At 40.0% G+C, this 22,380-nt stretch overlaps 1 protein-coding gene across 1 annotated transcript in view; it reads right to left on the reverse strand.

Annotated features, from left to right (window-relative positions):
* ube2f (ubiquitin-conjugating enzyme E2F (putative)) overlaps nt 1-22,380 on the reverse strand; it is a 55,665-nt gene that overhangs the window by 16,380 nt on the left and 16,905 nt on the right. Inside the window, exons 5-7 of the mRNA XM_084084335.1 lie at nt 11,119-11,186; nt 7,965-8,035; nt 6,731-6,788 (exon numbers count right to left, since the gene is read on the reverse strand). Coding sequence (XP_083940461.1) covers nt 6,731-6,788; nt 7,965-8,035; nt 11,119-11,186 — 197 coding nt within the window. The remainder of the gene's footprint in view (nt 1-6,730; nt 6,789-7,964; nt 8,036-11,118; nt 11,187-22,380) is intronic.

A 22,380-nucleotide genomic window follows, 5' to 3' on the forward strand; every position in this document is an offset into this window, starting at 1 on the left:
ATATATATATATATATATATACATTGTAGCAACATTTCACTCATTTCACACCAAAACAGTCACAATTTGATGTTTGTCCAAGTTAAGCATATGTCAACGTATGAAGTGAAGTACGAAAATGCAGACAATATAGACATAGTGTCAATAAATAAACTGTTATGCTTATTTAGTCAAGTTAGGCACCTGGATAAGTAAATACATGGAAAATGCTGGACATGAGACCCAGCTAGGCTCTGTGCATGACGTATACTTGTATAATGGGATGTAACAATAAATCATCTTGAAACCCAGAAATGATAAGACATGATTTAGATATTTTAATTATGTTAAAAGGATCCCAGGCTAATAAGCCTTTTATGCCTTGATACATTATAATTGCCCTCTATAACTAAAATTATGAATTAAAAACACCTTAAATATTTTCTTCATTTTAGAAATAGTTCATTTTTCACTCATTAGGGACACGTTGATGATGTGATTTGTCCATGATTGTGTGGTCCAGCCCTATGGAATGTATGGGCTAATAAAAAAATACTTCAAAAATTGCTTTGATGCTCATATTAACCTTAGGAAGTATTAAGTTGTTTTTTAGTTAGCACATGCATTCCATACATTCCAGGGATGGACCACACATGGATCGGTCCATATTGAGTGAAAGATGAACTATTTATAAAATAAATACAATATTTATATTTACATTTTTCATTTTAGTTATGTAGGGCAATTATAATATTATTATTAAGGCATATAAGGCTTATTAGCCAGGGATCCTTTGGGGATATACTGCAAAGGAAGCATTCATTTGAGAGAAAAAGTGAATGGGAAAAAGGCAGCGAGAGGGACAGTGATAGAGCAAGAATGAAATCTAGTGAGAGAAACATAATTAATTAATAATCGCTAGCAGGAATAATTTATGACTATGTGGAATTCCAAAAGGCATGTCTAAGTATCAAGGGGACATACAATGTTTGATGTGCAGTGTCTGAAGTCAGCAGATATGGTGGTATAAATAGTTTTAAACACTGGTGGTTAAATATAGCTGACTGGGCAAATCATTGTGTGCCTGGAGGTCCATGATTTTCTCTCAGTGTGGAACCCAAATTCAAAATACTCCACCGGTGTATCCATCTGGCTAAGTTGGAAATGCTTACCCCACCCACTTATGCAAACCTGTTGCACCCGTTGTCAGAGTACCCATTGCATCCGTCTGTCTGTGTCCCTTTCATGCCCATATATGGAGATTTCTGTATCCGTCTGTCTGCCTGTGTCCCTTTTATGCCCATATATGGAGATATCTACTGTATATCTGTCTGTCCATGTCCCTTTTATGCCCACACATGGAGATCCCTGATGTCATCAGATGATGCCCATATTCCGCCCTTCAGTGATGTCATCGTGTATTCTCTGTAATGACGTCATCACGTCTCTGTAATGACGTCATCTTAGCGATCCCACACTGTTTCTTCAGGAACAGTACTTTCTAGTATTATTATTAAATATATGGACATATCGGTTGGATTCCTGGCCACTTTAGGAGTTGATATTGTATCTTGTTCTAGAAATATTGGCTACATATCTTGAGTTCGTCATCTGTCACTCCCTGACTAGAGAAGCAGGGTACTGACAAAAACTGGCATTGTGACTATTATTTACAGAATATTCCCACTGTGATATATATTTTGTTCATTGAATGAAAACATTTAAGTTAATGGAAAACATGATAGACATTTGGTTTCTGATATTGAAACTGTGGAGGCAAAACTTTGAACAACAGCCAAGTGGTACAAATAAAGTAAAGGAACCTGTAATTAATCCAAAGCAGGGCCCAAGGGTCCCTTTAATAAGCAAGTGTGACATGCAGCATACTGTATAGGGATATAGAGGATATAGAAGGCCTGGTCACATGGAGTCTGTTTTCAAATAACAGAGGCTAATAGCCTATTATCGCTGCAGTTGGCCTCTTTTATTATTTCCTCAGAGAAACCCAACAAAATACAATAAAGGATCAGTTTGATAGTAGTGTGGAGGAAGAACAGCGGGAGAAAAACGCCATCATAATAAACATGCCACTTTCTGGACTCTGATGCTCACCCTCGTCAGATGGGCCCCTGATTGACAGCTTTGATTTGCATTTAAATTAAAGAATCGACTACATCTTGTTTACCGATGTTGGGCCTTCCGTTTCATCACCTCTCTCTATAATGAGATAAAGCCCTTAAATGAATTGTTGGTCACAAGAGTTCCAGTGAGGATTAACAGGACGTATCATACATGGATTTTTTTTTTAAACACATCTTTTGACTGAAAGTTTTCTTTAAAGACCAAAATCTCCATAAAAAAAAATGAGGAAAAAAAAGAAAGGGGAAAAAAGGCATGCATTTGTAAAATCGGTACAGGGTTAATTCACGGCTTGTGTTTAGAATCACAGAGAGAACTTATCTTTGTGTTTTCAATAGTATCATAATGTTTTTATGTTTTATTTAATGTTATTTTTGCATGACAGTAGCACAAATAGAGGCGTGCTTCAGGAAAGATGGATCACCATCAATAAATCCAAGGTGTATTTTCATCGACCTGACAGTCACTGCTGACCTGACAGCTTTCTTAAGCATTCAAATGTTGCTGTCAAGATGCCGAGAGCCTGGCCACTGTACAGCCTTCTAGACACCATGAGAGTTTGTGCTATTGGCAAGCGCACCCATACTCTTATACGCACGGTCGCACGCACGCACACAAAGCAGTAGCCTAACCTCACAAAATGTAACCTACATACAGATACGAAGCCCCTGCAGTATATGCCGCTATAATGGTCACGGTCTATTCATTGTTTCATACTATATAACTGCTGAAATCCAAGTACTGTAGATTGTATGCCTATACAAATCAGCTACCTATCCCCTGGTAGTGTGATTCCTACTGTAGGTCCCACAGTGCCACCCTACACCCCCCCCCCCCTTCATTCCAATCTATACTGTTCTCATACATGGCCTCTCTGGAATCCAATAGGCGGAACCCATCCAACTATTTGGAGCAGTGGGGGAGTGCCATTAATACGGCGCCCGGGGAGCAATTATGGGTTAAGTGTCTTGCTCAGGGACACTTAAACACATAGACTATGCGACTCCTGGATCTTTTAGTCTGCTGTATGGGAGCATTAGAAAGTTAGTGTTACCTCTATGACAATGATGAAAAAAGTGGTGGATACAAGGGGTGTGCAAGCACTGTGCAACACATACACTACTATGGCTTATGCTTGCAGCAATACTTCCAATATGATGACCCAGTTACAAAGACATGAGCCCTGTGTGTCCAAACATTGACAGCGCGAGAGTTGGGGAAAGAGCAACTCCTTCTCTCTGCAGCATTTAAACGGCATCTATGCAGATTCAGAAAAAAAACATACAGTGGAAGTCATCACAATACAATTGCTTGTAATTGTTGAATTATTGAATCATTCAATATTATTATTGAATGATGAATGTTTATTTTCCTTGTTGTTGAACAGTATGTCAGTATGTTTGCAACTCATGCGGCTACAATGACGCGAGGAACCAGAACAAAGTCATTTTTAAACTTGTACCTGTACACAAGATTTAACTATATAAAATACACCTTGAAGAACCTTGATCTCGATTCTTGCCCTGAATCCTGAAGTCTCCTCTCCTTTAGCTGTCTTTCTCAATCCCCCTGTCACTTCTATCTCGTTATGTCATGCCCTCTTTAAATCTCCTCCATCCCTTTGTAACTTCTCTCTCTCCTCATCTAACCTATATCCATTATCCATGCCTCTCTAGATCCTAAATCCTACTTCATGTAGTGATTTGCCTCGGGTTGCTGATGATGGGGCCTATCTTGACATTCTTAAGTGCAAAACTGGGCAAGGAAAGGCCACCTCATTGACACCATTTCACATCTATCATACACTAGACTAGAAGACTTTGAAAGACGCTTACAGAATAATGTCCGACACCCTCACTCATCTGAAGACGATGTGGCATAAGTCACAGATAAGTCATTATCTTGGGAGGATATGACAAAGGCATTCTGACTGCTACGCGTTGTGATCTTTTCAGAGCGCAACACCCGAGCACAACCAAACATAAAATGACTTGTCTTTTAGTTCTACGGGATGTCTTCTCCACTAGTCCCTCCCTGAAGTTTTAGTTTTATTTGTTGACGAAATTGTCAATATATTTAGTCTTAGTTTTAGTCATCATAGCTTAGTTTTTATTTAGTTTTCGTCAGTGAAAAAAAGGTAGTCGACGAACGTTTTTAATCATAGTTTTAGTCGACGAAATTAACACTGCCACAGAGGACTATCACATCATTATAGTGATAGACCCCTAGTCTCACACTGCTATTATCAGATGTCTATTAATGTTTTCTTTATATCTACTGTTCCATACCAATGCACATAATCCCCTCTAAATAGCTTCATGGAACAGCTTGTGTGCGTGCGTGTGATGGAATAAGCCGCTGATGAAAACACACTCATTCACATACTGTACAAGCACAGCATGGACACAAAAACACAGACACACAAATTATTTGACACTAAGATGGAGATGGCTAACCAGGTAAGCACATATAACTTTGGCTTATGAGAAATGTATAATAAATACCAATACAAGCCTTAGGATGCTACCCTAAACAGAACAAAAAAGGTAGTTGCTAGAACTATCATTCCCTCTACATGAAGGACCACTCTACAGTAAAGACTTTTGATTGATTCTGCAATGTACTGTTTTTTGTTTTTACTCTCAAATTGTTTCCACGCAGTTTTAGCAATGACACCTGGGAGATTGTCCTCAGTCTATCGAGCAACATACTGTATTAGAGAATGACTTGTGAGTCTACTAGAACCCCTGTTGACAGGTTGTACTAGTAGTTAGTCTGTCTGTTGTCAGGGCTCTCTGTCTTTTTCTGTCCAAGCCAGCGAGCCAGAAAAACAGGGAGACAGACAGATTGATAGTGGGCAAGAGACATGGAGAACGAGACAGACAGACAGATAGACAGACGCAAAGGAGGCTAAAGGCCAGCAATAGACACAGTGAAGAACCACGTTAATCTCAGGAGATGACATTTAAGGGCAGTTCATCCATTATTAAAAGAGGTCATTGAGGGTAGCTCTCAAAGGCTTGGTGATATACGAAAGCTTTTAGAAAAAAGTAAAGCAGAAACTCTGGTGAGAATTTTAATAGGACTTATGGAGAGAGTGTAGAGAGATATATTCTGAGGGGGTCTTAAGAGAAATCCTAGGGGGACTTAAATGGTAAATGAATAAGACTAAGCTGCCCAACAAAGAGAACACACTACCCATCACTTTCAAAGATAAATCTATGCCCCTGTGCATACATTTACATGTTTCTTTCATTAAAAAAAGATGAAGGGGAATGCTGTTCCAGTAATCCCCACCCTGTGACGGACTTTTCCCATTTAATAAAATAACGCTGCAAGTAACTGCTAATTCAGTTTAGATATTTTTTTGGCTCACATCTAAAGTGGCCAGCTGTGCGATAATGCAGCAGTTGTCATGCTTGGTCAAATTTGATAATGGTAAAATTATAATGGTAATAATGGTAAAGTTTAAGGCCAGTGTGGTGGTGGTGGGGGAGGTGAAGGAGGAGGAGGAGAAAGAGGAAGGCACCCGATTAACTTCACAGTTTATGTCTCCTTTTACCTCCTGCTGAACTCTGATCCTCAAAAGTGGAGGGGATAACAGTGTGTCCTTGAGTTACAGTATTATTATTTGTTTTTCTTTAAAGTTTTACATTAATATAAAGGGTTGATGGGGTCAAGAACGGAGTCTGAAAAGAAAGACAAGGTTACTTACAGTAACCGCACAGCTAAGCTGAACCAACTAAACTACTTTTAATCTCATCGCGATGTGATGTATAGCTTGTAATCATGTTTAATTTGTACGGTATAGTCCACAAAGTCTGCGAAAATAGCTCGGACTACAAGTCCTAAACCTTTTCAAACAGATATCAAAATGTAGGGTTTTTAGCTTTGATAACCAATTTTGCTACAGCCAATTCATCCTCCGTCTATCTATAAGCTAACAACACTTCGCATTGCGAGGCGCTGTTAGCTTGTATATCTGTTATTTTTTGACACCAGGCATGCAAGAAAATACTATGTTACATGTTATGTTGAGTAGAGTGTGCTTCGCATACAATAGGTGTACAATAGAATATACAGTTACAAAAACCCATTGCTGCCAAGAATGGCAACATGAATTTTGAAATGTATCGAAAAGAGTATCGTTCAGGGTATCGAAGCAAAGGTATCGGTATCGAAGATTCATGATACCCATAAATCTTCTACACCCAACTGTATATGCCAGCAGTCTAGCAGTTTTTTTTTCCTTTATCCTCTTCCTTGTGTACATCCTAACCTACATAAAATAGGTTAAGATCAGACAATGATGATCAGACCGATAGCCTTAACAGAGTCAAGTGCTTTCCCTCTGCAAACCCTACAAGACGTCCCATTTCTGTCGCTTGAATCCCATAAAAAAAATAATATTAATCTGTGAATGCATTCGTACACTGTATGTCTACAAAATCCCCTGAGAGTGTAAAAATGGACCCACACCCTCAGAATTGAACCAACACCAAATTCTGTGCAGAGACTGTTGGTTCAAGAGATATACAGAATGATGAGGAAGAGTGAGTAAGAATGACAAGTTAGGTCAGTTCTTGCTAAATAAAAACAAAATGATACTTGCCTTTAGCGTTCTGGTGGGAGCCCAGCCCGTGCCATCAATAGAATGCTCCCGCAACAAGCTGCAGACACATACAGTACACAACGATAGTCAATTCATTTGCTGTGGATGTACAGCTACAGGATATAAAGCCTTTTGCTGGTATATTTGTGTGACAGAACGTACTGTTAAGGTTCATTAGTTCTTGCCTGCATGCAATCCTTGCAACGCATGTCATTTCACCTCAGTACAAACCACAAAACCCTGCTCTTACGCCCCTGAAGCAATACCACAGAGGTGGTCATCCTAAAACCCCTATTCATAATGCTGTAACATCATGGTAAAGGATGGAACTATTTATTGCTCCATGAGTTGAGTTACGTATGTAATATTTTCCTCATAGAATTCTGGCCTGCTGTGATTCGGTTCTTCTGCACAATATGAAGGAGAATCTCTAATAGGTGATACCTGCAGTTCTGGTCACTTCCCATTTAAAGTTGAGATTAAATGAAAAGTGCCCTTTTATCCCTTTTTAGATTTATCTTTGGAAGTGAAGGGTAGTGTGTTCTCTTTGTAATAATACTATGACATTTATCTATCAATCAATCTTTCAACTCCAAAGTGTAAATCTGTTACCACACACCCACTTTTAAAATTAAAATCAAAAGCCAGTTTCATTTTGAATTTTAATTATTTATATAATTCAATTAGATTTTTTAAGATTGTCAAACTGAGTTTGTCCTATGTCTATTAATTTGTTTTACTGAGTGTGTGATCTTGACTATAAACGCTTGTGCTTGAGGCGAGCAGGTTCATCAAGTGAGTGAGTGAATGAATGATGCATAAATCAATACATGATTGATCAATAATTATGTGCATCAGGTCCAAAATAAAGTTGAATACTGGTACAGATACCTAATTATATAAATTAATTTCATCTCCTCACAACCTCTATTTCGAGAGAGAGAGAGAGAGAGAGAGAGAGAGAGAGAGAGAAAGTGTGTGTGTGTGTGTGTGTGTGTGTGTGTGTGTGTGTGTGTGTGTGTGTGTGTGTGTGTGTGTGTGTGTGTGTGTGTGTGTGTGTGTGTGTGTGTGTGTGTGTGTGTGTGTGAATGAAAGTGCGAGTGTTGAAAAATGAATCAAGGCCAATCGAAATTTGGTTAATGAGAGAATGGGGTACGCAAGGAATAGTATGTCGATTTCAACATAAAAGATAGCAAGGGTTGCAAACAGTTGCTGTTGTGGGAGGGTGAGTTACCTCAGGCAGATTTCTCCGGTCTCAGCGATGTTAGGGTGCCATATTCTGGTGAGGCATTTCACTTTGGGAGGCTGCAAGGAAAAACGATGAAAACGGAGAGGACAGACAGACAGAGAGTAAGGTGAGAAATGAAAGTGAGAGTGAGAGAGAGACACGAAAGGGGATGGGTATCAGTGAGACCAGCTTTGAACCAAAGCTAACAATTTGGCCTTGGAGAGAATGAAGGAGGATAAAGTACAAATTCACCACGGTGTGATGCTTCAAGACAAAAAAGGAACAAGGAAAAAAAACACGCTGCAAAGAAAGTAGCTCAAAGGTCTTTACAAGAAGTGCTAGGACAGCTAGAAATAAGAGAATCAGTTAAAGTTGTAGAGTTTAGAGTAAAAACACATATGTATTTTAGTTATGTCTAACAACATACTGTGAATAAATCCATGATTGTTTTATGGATGGGCATTTTCAGGTATAGAATCAATGGTTTTCTATACCATTAGCCTCGTGTGGCCAGACTATATCACTGCGTGGCTATGAGTCTGGTGCTTCTATGAGGACGTTTTTTTTCCCAAGGGGCGGGATCAAAAGAATGGCTCTGGACGCAATGGGTTAGACCTACAACCAACTACCAATTACAGTTTCCCACATTTGAATACTGGGCCCTGATTGGTCACCCCAGACTTCGGGAGCAGGAAATGGATTCACAACAGAGCAGGGCCAGACGCAAATCGCAGAGGTCAATTGTCTTTTTGCACTGGTAGATTCGTCTGGTCCCAGGCTACTATACCATAGCATTGTGGTCACAGCCCATAAACACTGACATACTGTACAGGTATTGAAATCTGCAATCTAAATCAAACCCCTTTAGTTTGTTACAAAGTCAACATAAATGACCAGGCCAACAATAACCATCATTTTTGGTTTTATTCCACACAGACAATGCGCTAGGATTTAGAGCAATATGCAATCCTACAAAAGTGCAGTGGTGAAACTGTGCTAGCAAGAAAGTTTAGTATCTTTTTTTAAGGATTACTCCATCACTGGTGCTGTTGGCCTCATGCAGGGTATGCTGGAAAACTTAATAAATACAGTATGAGACTAGAATTTAAATTATGTTTGGGATAAAGCCCTCGGCTCTGCAGCCTAGGGCCTAGTCCTCAATGCCATTAGGAGAATGTGCAGGTACGTACGTGGTCATATTTATATCAATGTCAGTGACTCAGTGTACATCTGCTCTCATCACTTTCAAAACTACGTAGCTGTCAACCTGAAAATGGAGTTGTTTTTTAAACCCCTGAGCAGTTCACTGAGAGTTTTCACCGGAGAGCAGAAAACCTCTTATTGTGCCAATTGTTCTGCAGAAATATATTATACTATATTTCAGGGCTGAGACGATAAGCATAAAATGTGGCGTGGATGCTTTATGGCGACAGGTTTTCTGTTCATGGCCATTTACAACCTCTCATAAAAAGGGAGCCCTACATCCTAAACACCGAGTTTACTGCCTTTCTCTTTAGGCCTCCATTAAGATAAAGAGCAGCAGCTGTGCGCGTGTGTGTGTGTGTGTGTGTGTGTGTGTGTGTGTGTGTGTGTGTGTGTGTGTGTGTGTGTGTGTGTGTGTGTGTGTGTGTGTGTGTGTGTGTGTGTGCGTGCGTGCGTGCGTGAATGCAAATTGGTTATAAATTGTACTCAAGCTTTTATGGAAGGTGTTAAGATCGATCGATGTCTCCAGCAGGTTCACACCGGACGTACGTGCATACAAACACACACACACACACACACACACACACACACACACACACACACACACACACACACACACACACACACACACACACACACACACACACACACACACACACACACACACACACACACACACACACACACACACAGAAGCGGACAGTCAAAGACACATAATGGAAGTGGCACATAACGTCATGACAATACAGACCCGCACACAAATAAAAGCACTTGGACACATCTCAAACACACAAGCACATAAAAGCAAACACATGGACACATGCAAACACACACAGGCAGGGAGAGATAAAAGAGTGTAAAGGATTAATAGATGGATGAGTGGACAGACAGGTGAAAGAGGAGAGCAGTGGCCGGGGGCTGTAACCAGGGTTATTACAGTTAACTAAAACCAACAAAATAACTAGAATTGACACAACACTTTAATAAAAAACTAGGCTTTAGGAAAAAAATCATAACTAACTGAAACTGTATTGTGTGTTTACAAAACTAACTAAAATCATTGAGAAAATGTCCTTAGTTCAAAAAAATCAAAAATAGATCACAATGTGTTGCGGATGTGACACGTTGTGAGCTTGTAGATCAGCTAGTTTTACTATTTCTTTTACCTTGTTGAATCTTGCACCTGACTGATCCATATTACAATGATAAACTAAAGCAAACAGTAAAACTAATACAAATTAAACTTTTTCAAAAAATATAAACTAAACTAAACTAAACTAGCAAACCCACTTTAAAAACAAATCAAAACTAAACCAAAACTGAAAACAAAAAGTCAAAACGAAATAAAAATAAACCTTCATGAAAAATGAACTATAATAACCTTGGTTGTAACTTTGCTTCAGCCTGCTTCACAGTGGAAAACACAGTAAACGGAAAGGTGATGAATAAAACCCAATATTGATTTTCATTCCCCTACAATAATGTAACCGGTACACTGAACTTCTGAAGCCTAGGAACATTTCTAGGCATTTGATGGAAAGCCTTACAGTCACAAGCTTGATGGTTGATGGCAGACTCCATTATCAGCACCGGACATGGATGCACACACTAGTGTATCTTTCTTACTATCTTTGTGGTGACGTCAACAGCAATATTTCATTACAAAAAGGTTTTTCACTTAACCTGCTGGCCCAACCTAATCATAACCATAACCGTAATTACAACAACACCTATAGTAACCCTAATGTCTGAATCCCTAAGCCTCTAATTTATAACCTTAACTATAATAATCGGTACCCATACAAATCACTATTTTCCTCCTCAGTACCAGAAAAAAAGTGAATTTCGGCTGGATTTGCTATTCTTGTAGGGACTTTGTTTTAACCACAAAGATAGTAAAACTAAACACACACATGCTTGCACGCACACAATAACAGGCGATGACAAGCCCACTCACCACCATGTTGTAGGCTTCAGGGACATCTATTTCAAACTGGAACTTTCCACTCTGGTAGTAACCCTCATCTGTGAACAGAGAGAGAGAGAGAAAGGGAAGGTAAATTAAATATATGTTTGGGAAAAAAAACACTTTGCTATGAGAACTGTGTTCTCCAACAGTCTTCTATTTTTTTAATAGTCCCTTTCACTTTTAAATGCAACATTCAGATTTGAATGCTTCTGTTGATCCTAGTTATACAGCTTTGATCAATTTCTTTACAAAGGATCCAAAATGTTCATACGACCACACCTGACATCCATGTAGCTACTATCTATAGACTATCTATCAGCAGTTTCTGAAATACTCAGACCAGCCCGTTTGGCAACAACAACCATGCCACGTTCAAAGTTGCTTAAATCTCCTTTCTTCACCCACTCTGATGCCTGGTTTGAACTGCAGCAGATCCGGCCTACATGTATTGAGTTGCTTGTGATAATGAATTTATTTGTATAGAGATTTTCCAAAAAATGTACAAAGTGCCTTACAGAACATGTCAAAAACAGCAAATAAAAACACAAAACACCACTTGTAGTCAACAAATAAAACAAGTTATGCAATCAGAGCTGAAATAAGCACATAAACTTAGGAAAAACACATAACATACAGGTGTGCTTTCAGAAGCAATTTAAAAGAAGACGCTAGTTCTGTTAAACTAAGATCCTCGGGCTGGGCATTCCAAAGCCTAGGTGCCCAGGCCGCAAAGTGCGGTCACCACAGGTAACGAGGCAAGTCTTAGGAGCAATCATAAGAGCCCTACCTGAAGATCTGAGGGCGGATTCAGACTGAGTCCGATTGATTCGATTTAAAATCATTCACGAGTACGATTGCCCTCTCACCGCTGGCCAGCATTCACATTGGCCATGATTTTTCCGTTCCCGAGTACACTTATATTCAACTGTGATGGTACTTAGGTGCCTGTGCACTGTGGACTATGCGATATATGTAAGTGCACGGTGTTTGGGCACCGTGCAAGAAAGGGTTAAAATGAACCCATGGAGCATTAGTTGACCCTGGCAACTAGACGAAGTCTTAGCTAGACACCATTAGGGTCCTAAAAAACATGTGGTAAAAAAGGTTCTGTTAGCCAATACACCTTGGCCAATTTTCTACTAGTTTTTTGCTGTTTATGTTCTATAATAGAGTCAAGACTTGCTTGAATCTTAATAATAACCACTTTAATGAATTCCTTGGGTCAAAAGGTAAAGACAAACCATTAGTGTGCTAAAAAAAACAGGTTACAGTAATGTGTTCTTCGGGTGCTGGTGGCGCCTCTTCCCTGCCCAACTAAATTGAGGTGACCTTTTCAGTGCTTCTCCATCTCTCTCATTTGCTGGTCATCCAATCAGATGCACACAGGCTTCTCTTTGGTCTGACAGCAAATTAGCACCTTGTTCAGTGACACAGGGTCTGTTTTAATAAGGGCCTTTAATGAGGTAGATGGCATTTACAGTCTCTATTACTCTAGGATCTTATGGCATTGGTGACATATGGTTGTAAAACATATATATATAAAAAATCAAAGCAATAAAAATGACTTGAGCATTTTCAGGGACGGAGAGAGGCAGATGGAGATGTGGGGAGAGGGAGAAGGTGGCAGACAGTGAGACGAAAGGAGACATTAGGATGAGAGAGACGATGCCCTTGACAGTTAAATTATGGTGCAGGGATACAGCTCACACAGACTTAAACAGTGAGTCATACCTTGGACCAGCACTCAATGTGCTTAAGAGAGGAAGAGAATGTGAGAGAGAGATGGCTTTAAAAAGATGGCTGAATATCTCTCTACTCAACTTCAGGCGAGCCACATGGGAGGGAACATTCTGGGTCAGAAAATGAACCTGTGAGCTAAACTTCTAATGCAGATGTATTCATGTTCACATGTTCAATGAATCAGGAATGAAATATGAACAAATCAGGAATGAAATATCCAGATTATGGTCATTCATCTGAATATGCAACATAATGTCTAGAATAAGTCACATTTAAATCTAGATTAAAAACAACTCGTTTTTATCTACCCTTCTTTCTGCCATTATATATTGGTCTAATCTTGTTTTAAAGGGTTGTTTCCGGCCTGTTACATTTTTTATTCTGTTTTATTATGTTGTGCAGCATTTTGGTCAACTTTGGTTGTTTTAAAATGTGCTTTATAAATCAAATTGACTTGACAATTTTTATTTAATCGTAACAACTAATATTTTGATTATCTGTAATCTATTTTGTAAATTGCGAAAACTAATAATCAAAACTAAGATTAGAAGAAGTCGCTAATCCCAGACACCGCTATCTCGGTGTGAAATGTATGATAGACAAAACTAGACAAAGATTATCACCAAGTGTTTGTAAATACTATCTCACTCAGGTATGATGATAACATGCAGAGTTCATCCTCCTTTCCATTGATAATGCAGCGTTAATGGAAAAAAAACTATTTACAAATGGAACTTGTCTCCATATAATAACCTTGGCTCCAAGGAGCGCCCTTTTCAAATTTTCTATGCAGTGCAGACTGGACCATGTGGTCTTTAGACAGAATGAGGAAAACGAACAAAAGGAGATTCCATCCATTTACCATAGTATTCTCTTTTGTGATGCCGTGCAGTGACTGGTTGGCAGCCTGGCAGCCCGGAACAATATGCGATTATTTCCCATGGCCTAATTTACTAGTCATTTTACAAGTTCAAGTTGTTTATCGTCTGTGTAATGTAAAGCAGTGACACACAGTTCATAGCAACAACAGTGTGAACTCACCACTACCGTAAATTTCGGACTATAAGCCGCGACTTTTTCCCCATTTTTCGACCCTGCGGCTTATATAACGGTGCGGTTTATCTATGGATTTTTATAGCTAACGGCCACTAGGGGACCTCCTAAATCTAGGGATTTTACACCCGCGGCTTATAGTCCAGTGCGGCTTATATATGTACAAATCATTCAATTTAGCTGCTGCGGCTTATATTCAGGTGCGGCTTATAGTGCGAAAATTACGGTACTTCAATTTGACCTTCAGAGTTCCAACTTGCTCTGGCACAGCTACAACGGTGATTCTATTAACCTTGTTACTTTTCTTTTTGCTAAATTTGGAGTAGCCAATCATTTTTTACCCAATTTATCTCCAAATGTTTGTCCATATGCCAACCCTCCCAACACATTTCTGTGTTGCCACTGCTATTGTATCCTACTGGCACACCACCCAGTGAGGAACCCCCACCGGGAGGACGTAGCGCAATCCTACTACTCCCGTTCGACACCACTGTTGACAGCAGGGCTGCCCCCCGGCCCATAGGAGTCACTAGCAGAGCGACAAAGATCGCCCTCCCTTGCCCGGCTTCCTTCCCCCGAACACAGCCGATTGTGTTTGTGTAGATGCAAGCCAGATTCTAGACTCCATGGTGGTGGAGAGGCACTTTGCCCCTGCGCCACCCGACCGTGTAGTGTTCCTGAGCAGCTCAACAATGACTGGTCAGCCAATATCAAAGCAAGGGAAAACAGGGAGGATATTTTGGCGCAGCTCAACTTGAAAAATTGTACCATTGGGAATTACTGTATCAAACGTTCAAAGTATTTAATCAGTAACCGGAAGACTCGCCCCAAAACATGCTCGGATAGCTCGCCCCCATTCTTTCGCGGACCAGCGGTTCTTATATTTTTGTTTTACTGAGGATAAGGTTAGGAATAAGGTTAGGTTTAGGCATAGTTTACTGAGGTTACGTTTAGGAATACCAGGTGAATACCGCCGGATTTGTCCCAGAGGTGTTTTGGGGCGAGCGTTTTGGTATTCATTATTTTAATCACCCCCTCCAAGTGCAAAAACAATGTAAAAAGAAAACAAAAACATAGGAGTTTGTGTGGTGCAACCCATTTTAATTTAGCATCTCCACCTTCTTGCAGACAGCTGGTGCAATCCACCCCTGAGCTTTATTATTGGCTCATTAGATGATGTGGAGTTTGCTGTTGTCAGCATTCCCTGCATAGCCAACAGCCATGCCCAATTTAACCCAGTGATGTAAAAGTTTAAATAACATATGTTAAGTAACATATGTTACTCAACACCACAGAGGAGATTATTCAAAATGTTAGCTTTATTTTCTTTCTTTCATTTTTTCTTTTTATGAAAGAAGACTATGGAATGAGGTATTACTTGTTTAGATTGGCTCAATAGTTTTGGAACTACACATTATAGAATTAATGTACATGTAAAAGCTGCAAACGGAGGATTTCACATTGAAAGGGAAAACACACTCATTCTCTCTCTCTCTCTCTCTCTCTCTCTCTCTCTCTCTCTCTTTTCATCCACCAATCTCTGGTCTAAAGTATCCCAGAGGACATTGCATCTGAAAGCTGAATGCTAAAGGTGAGGGACAGGTTTGACTCTCTGAGTAGTGTTAATCACTCTATTTCAGCATTGACAGAGTTTCTCTGTAGCCATGTTTTTTATTCAATAAATAAATAATAAGTCAATCTAAATAGGTAATATCTCATTGTGTACAGCTATGATTATCTACATTAATATGAAATGAAAAAATAAATAAAGAATAATAACAGTAATTTACAGTAATAGTCACCCCTTATGTTTGCTTACACATTGTAAGGCGAACCTAACGATTATAAAAGACCCATCTTACCATGAGGAGCTGACATAATGAAAAAGGAACTAGGAAATGGATTGAGAGGACCAACCTAAGGTGATATTTATGCGTTTAGGTTTATGAGATGAGATGTGATACAATTTATTAGTCCCATAGGGGAAATTAGGGTTACAGCAGCATGAAATAAAATAAGCTAGAGATAATACAAAAAACAATATAATAAAAACACCACGCAACAATAAACTAAACATCTTCACAACCATACACACATGTACTCACACAACCACAAACAAAACACTTTACTCACTCAGGCGTGAGTAAACCAACATAGTACCACACGCATACACTAGTTGTTTGAACAGTCTATAAACTCTCCATGATTTATGAATACAAAAGGAGCGAGTTTCTCATACATTGTATAGTCTGCTAGCTGTTGGCACAAAGGAAGGTTGGCTGGCTGAAGGTGCTCGCCCTTTTCCGCAGCTCATCATAGAGTGGATGGGAGGGGTGGATGGGAGTTGAGTTTGACTCTGTCCCTTGTCCTCCTCATCCTTTGAGGATTCAGTGTTTTACAGTTTTTTGCTGTTCTTGTAATAAATGTGTTACTTTCCCCGCCTATAATGACATGCCCAAAATAAGGACGGCAGGTTGACATTGGTAAAAAAAAGAAGGGACAGATCGGCTGTATAATTACCGATACCGCTGCCGTCAAAAAGTCAAATAATGGCTGATATGATATATCAGCAAAACCGATATATCGGTCAGGCTCTAGTCCACTTTGCAATTACTTTAACAAATTCTTTAAGAAAACAATATCTTCAGAGGTGAAGTACTCTCACTCACTCACTTGCACACACACACACACACACACACACACACACAGTGTAATCTGAGGTACGACCTCCCTCATATACAGTAAATGGCCAAACCATGGCTGACTGCTGACTAAGCGTGACAATGACAGAGCAACCATCTAATTAGGCAAGACAAACCGTCTGCTTTGAATTATAAATGAGTAAGGACAGTGCAGAGGAAAGGAGAGTGAGAGCGAGAGAAAGAGAGGGGTGGTCAGATCCAGGAGGAAAGGGAAGATATTGCGATTTTGAGAAAAAGTTAAGCAGAGAGAGAAAGAGTGTGTGAGAGAGAGAGAGAGAAAGAGTGTGTGAGTGAGAGAGTGAGAGAGAGAGAGAGAGAGAGAGAGAGAGAGAGAGAGAGAGAGAGAGAGAGAGAGAGAGAGAGAGAGAGAGAGAGAGAGAGAGAGAGAGAGAGAGAGAGAGAGAGAGAGAGAGAGAGAGAGAGAGAGAGTGTGTGTGTGTGTGTGTGTCAGAGTGAGTGAGTGAGAGATGGAGCTATAAATATGGAGTGGGACAACGAGAGAAATGGAGACAGGCAAAAGGATGATAAGAACAGAAGCGAGAGAAAGAGATAGCGTCTGCTGGCTAATGGTTCCATCAGAGGACATAAATTAGTCACGACTGTTGTCAATGTGCTAACCGTCTTTACTGTCAACACGCACGCACGCACACACACACACACACACACACACGCACACACACACACACACACACACACACACACACACAGTCACCTTATCCAACTGTTCCAGGTACATGAAATATAGATTTCCTTCAGAGAACACACAGATGTGTTCACTGTTACAAATAATCAAATATTAATACTGTAATATAAGACTTGTTTAACACCTTTTACAGTAAGTCCCTTTTGTCCTCTGGCTAAAAAGCAGGCTATTTTACCAGTTGTTCAAAGTGTAATGAGTGTGAATGAGATGTAGAGTGTATTTAGCCACACTTCAAGTCACATTAAAACACAGGCGGAAATACTTTTAACACATTTTCATAGATCTGTGGCAGATCTTTGCAAAACAATATGTAGGGTACAATATGTACAGATGACTGTACTTCGGTATTGTTCTATCTGTATAAAATGTGATTCCCATACAAAGCACAGAAAGTGACACACATTTCATCTATTTATTTTTTTAAATGACAGTATATAAACTGTATATTAGTATAGTACAGCATGGGATTAAGCGGCTCTAGCTTAAATTCCAGTCTTGAATGTATTCAGACCTGTGGCTTAAAATGTGGCTTGGTGTCCTATGTTACCAAATCTAAATCCATATACCTATTGCACCGTTTTTTTAATTACAAAATTAAAAGTTTGTCAACATCATTGTTCTGTAACTTGGGAACATTCACTTCCAAGTTTGAAGCTGCAATCCATCAGTTTTTAGTGAATAAAACAATATTTTAACCAATCTGTACGGTAGAGTAAGGGTGTGTTCACACTAGCTGCCTTTTATCAAGAAAAAGCGCTGCCTACAGCACTTTCTATGGAAAGTACCGAATATTTATAAAGTCTTAAACTAGTAGGTGTAGATATCACAATCAAGTTGGTGTCTTCAGTTTTTTTAGGGGTGTTAGGTTTTTGGACAAACTGTCCTGACAACAAACACTGCTGTTCATTATGTAATTTCATTCTGATGGAGTTTGTCCAAAAACACAACACAACAACAAAGCAGGAGGTGACCCGTGACTTGACACCCTCGTTCTACATGGACAGTGAGCAGTTTTTAATATCCCTCGCTAATTCCCAGAGGAAACAATTATGAATGGTTAGTGGTTACAATCTCAGACCTTGTGAGACAAAATTCAATAGTCCATACATGTGCACACTGCACGTGTATGAAAATACAGACAAAAACAAATGCATTGTCAGACAATCAGTATAGTGCCACGTCGTTCCTTATTCACACCAGTGTATGCCGACTTACTGCACTAGCATGAATCCTGTAGGTTAATGTACTTGATCGGCTAATAAACTCCAAAAACTTCAATACACATAAGTTAAGTGTCAATAGACTTGTGTTTGGGTGACACTTCATCTCATGTAGATTTTATTTTCCATATTTTTTTAAATACACTGCATACTTGCCAATCAAGTGTTTCTGATTATGACAGCTCAGTTTATCTTCAGCAACCTGCTTTAAATGCAATGCAACCTACTTGGCCTCCTGTCAAATAATTGGATTACTTGTGAACAAAGCAACTCTTTTGAAAAGCTAGAAACCGGAAAAGCAACTGTCAGTTTTCTGCAACTGCAGTTGCTTTTTAATCGGCTAAATAGCCTTGACCTCAGATTTGTAGAATTGAAGAAATTGAATAAGCTCACTCTTGTGGTGATAATACGGTACTTGGTATAATTTCAGCAGCAGCCGTGTACTGTTTGAATGGTAGCAAGGCTGTCTGTGTATTGAGGTCCAGATTGGCAGCCTGCCCTGGATCTTGCAGCTATTGTATAAATGATGCCTGTAATTAGTTGAGCTGCAAAGTGATTGTGAAACTATTGTAATGAGGCTTTCTGTGTATACTGATGCATGCACAGTATGTCACATTGTCCACGTGGTCAAAGGGCAAGATCAAGAAGGTCAAGAACACCGATACACTGATCCACACCTTTAGTTTGAGTACTGTATGTTTTCTCAACAAATCACTCAGTTTTCCTTTTAGGTAGCCCTTGCACAATATCAGCTTACTCAACATTCAAGAATAAATCTCATTAAACTGAATCACCAAATCGCATTTCCTGTGGATTGTAACACGTTCCCCAGGGGACACATTTGCAAAAGATTTAGTCTAAGATAGAGAATTTTTACCTGCAGGTTCTTGAAAAGAAGTAAGAACTACTTCAACCTTTTTATGTTCTGACAGATTAATAATATAAAAATACAAAGTGTGCATTACTTTGTACTTAACCATCTTTTTTCTCTCAAGATTTGCTGTGTAATCAAGCATAAACACGCTCTTTTATCCATAACCTTTTGGAGGTGTCGAATAGGTCGGTCCCTGAGGAATGAAGAGAATGGCCGACGGCAATGGAAATTTGCATGACATTTTAACTCACACATTCAATGTATTCCATTGAAGTGGGAACTCTGCAGTGTTGTGTGCATGTATTAAATGTATAATAATGCTGATAAAAAGATGTGAAAATATTGCTGGGCTGGATCCAATCATCTGCTCAAAGATCCAACACAACTGTCGTATTGTGCTCAATTGTTGTCTTACACCCATGCAATCAAGCAACTAAAAGGACACAAGACAAAACCTTGTCTGCGTGCTTATGTATTTTCTGTGTTTGTTTTGATGTTGACAAACTTTATCTTTAAGAGATAAGTGAAGAAGCACCAGTGCATTAAAATGGAACCCTAAGTGTATGTCGTAGGGCGACAGGGAGACATAGGGCCTCCGTCCTACTCCTCTCACCCAACACTCCCTGCTGACAGGTGTCGCCCCAACCTGATTGTGTTCGCATAGACGCCCGACAAAGCCAGATGCACCACGTGGATTTGAACCCACAACCTCCGTGGTGGAGGGCAGGGACTTTACCACTGTGCCACCCAAGCGACATATTAATACCATAGGCAACAAGTCAAACTTGATTAACTGTAGTGTAACTAGTTTGGCTACAGGAGAGTCATATTACTCATATACTGCGGCAAGTTCTATTCTCATTTGCTCTCTTCCTGTCTGATCACAATTACCTTTCTCACAGAACTAATATTAAATGTAATCTGAACTCAGGGGTGCACCAGCTGCACCTAATTTATATGCAGGAACTTACAGATGAAAAGACACGAGACATCTTGCGACGGGGTCCAAACAGATTTACTGTTTGCTTGTGTACTGCATGCACGAACACAGTCACACACACACACACACACACACACACACACACACACACACACACACACACACACACACACACACACACACACACAAGGTAATAGCTCTCACATTCTCTGTATTCTCTGTTTTCCCAGACATCTCATCATCTATAATTAATGGGGAGGAGTTGACTCAGCAGAAACATAATACATCTATCTCAGCAACACCCACCTCCACCACGCTTTGCTCCCCAGCAGGGTAGAGCTTACACTGTTGGGTTAAATTTGCATTTAACTGACTGAAGCCATCAAGTCAAACATCACAGTCTTCTAAGCGCCGAAAAAAGGTTGACATTGATTGTTATAGACTCAATATTCAAGCAAGCTGTCATTACTGCCATCGCCGGGGAAAAGTTTTTGCCCTGAAGAAACAGTCAAACTAATTATGTTGCTAGGCATTCTACTGACTCTTAATCACCATTATGTCCTCATTCTATTTTATAGGAACTGAACCGGTCAATTGTGCTTAAAAAAAAAAATCACACCCAGTGTGAAGTGGGCGGTGTGTGGTCATCACAACATGACTCACTTTAAAAAAAGAATAAATGACTTTTTTTAAAGTCCATACTGCTATTCATAGGGCTGCACATGTGTCATGTGTTTCGCTAGCCAATCACAGTCCTGAATTTGCAAAGTCAGCCAATCACATTACAGTAAGTGGTGATGACACTAGCTGTAATGTGATTGGCTGACTTTGCAAAAGTATCGATTTGCATTAACAATGGCAGGGTTAGGGGGTATACAAATCTTTTGGTCGGTGTCCAAAACTCACTTATAGGGGGCGGCTACACCGCCCCAAAAAGTGAAGAGAGAGGCCTTTTGGACTGGTTATGTTAAAAAAAACATTCTGTTGGTTCGTCATCATGAGACAAAACTGCTACTTGAGGGCCGACTGGGGGGTCCCCTCCACCCAGCCCCGTACCCAGGATCGGGGTGCCTTGGGCTGGGTAGAGGCGGGCGGCGTGAGGTCCCTGCGTGGAGCTTCAGTCTGACATTAGCTCCAGTGTAGGCGATTACAAGGGGGAGGGAATTAGAATTGGTTTAGAATTTCCCTAAACCAATCACAAGGAATCCCCACCTCCACCTCTGACTCTCATTGGACGGTACGTTTTGTACCAAATAAATCCTAGGTTCACACTACAACACCAGACCAAGAGGGGCAGTCCACTCAGAGAGTGGGCGGGGTCTATGGTCTGGAACCAGGCTAAACATAAGCAGCACCAGTGCCTGAAAATGGAGTGCTATAGTTCCCTACTTACAGTACAGTATCTTTCTTCACACCACACACACACACACACACACACACACACACACACACACACACACACACACGTCGTGATCAGCTTCTTGAGGCTCTCTCCTCCCTCTCTGGGTTATTATGAGGGTGATATACCGTATGTTCTCTCTCTCCGGGTTATTGCAAGTTTGGAATAGGCTCTCTCCCTCCGTCCCAATAAAGTGGCTGTAACCTCACCCTGACGAAACCTAACTACAGGCTACACTTTTTACTGCACTTCTTAATTTTGTCCCATTTCATAAAACGCTGTCACATCTTCTGCCGCCAGCCTTATCGCCATGATTTCCTCCACCCAGACCCTGAGGGAACTCAAGCGGTTAAAATGAACAGATTAGATTCATGCTGGCTATGATATGATAAAGGTGGATAGAATTAAACAGAAGATGTCTTCCAGTTGAGCATAGATGAACAAAATACAATCATATTGTCAGCAGGCCATTAGTTCTGTGCATGGTGAAAACCCTTGCATCACCAAGCAATCAAACTCTTTATGGAATCAGAAAAAAATCTGTCTTCTTAAAGGTGGTATACACTAAATGATATTTCTTTGCCAAAATAAGTGTTAAATAGCTCTATAATCTTTGTTA

Source organism: Gymnoscopelus microlampas, assembly GCF_963454915.1.
Source record: "Gymnoscopelus microlampas genome assembly, chromosome: 17".
NCBI lineage: Eukaryota > Metazoa > Chordata > Actinopteri > Myctophiformes > Myctophidae > Gymnoscopelus > Gymnoscopelus microlampas.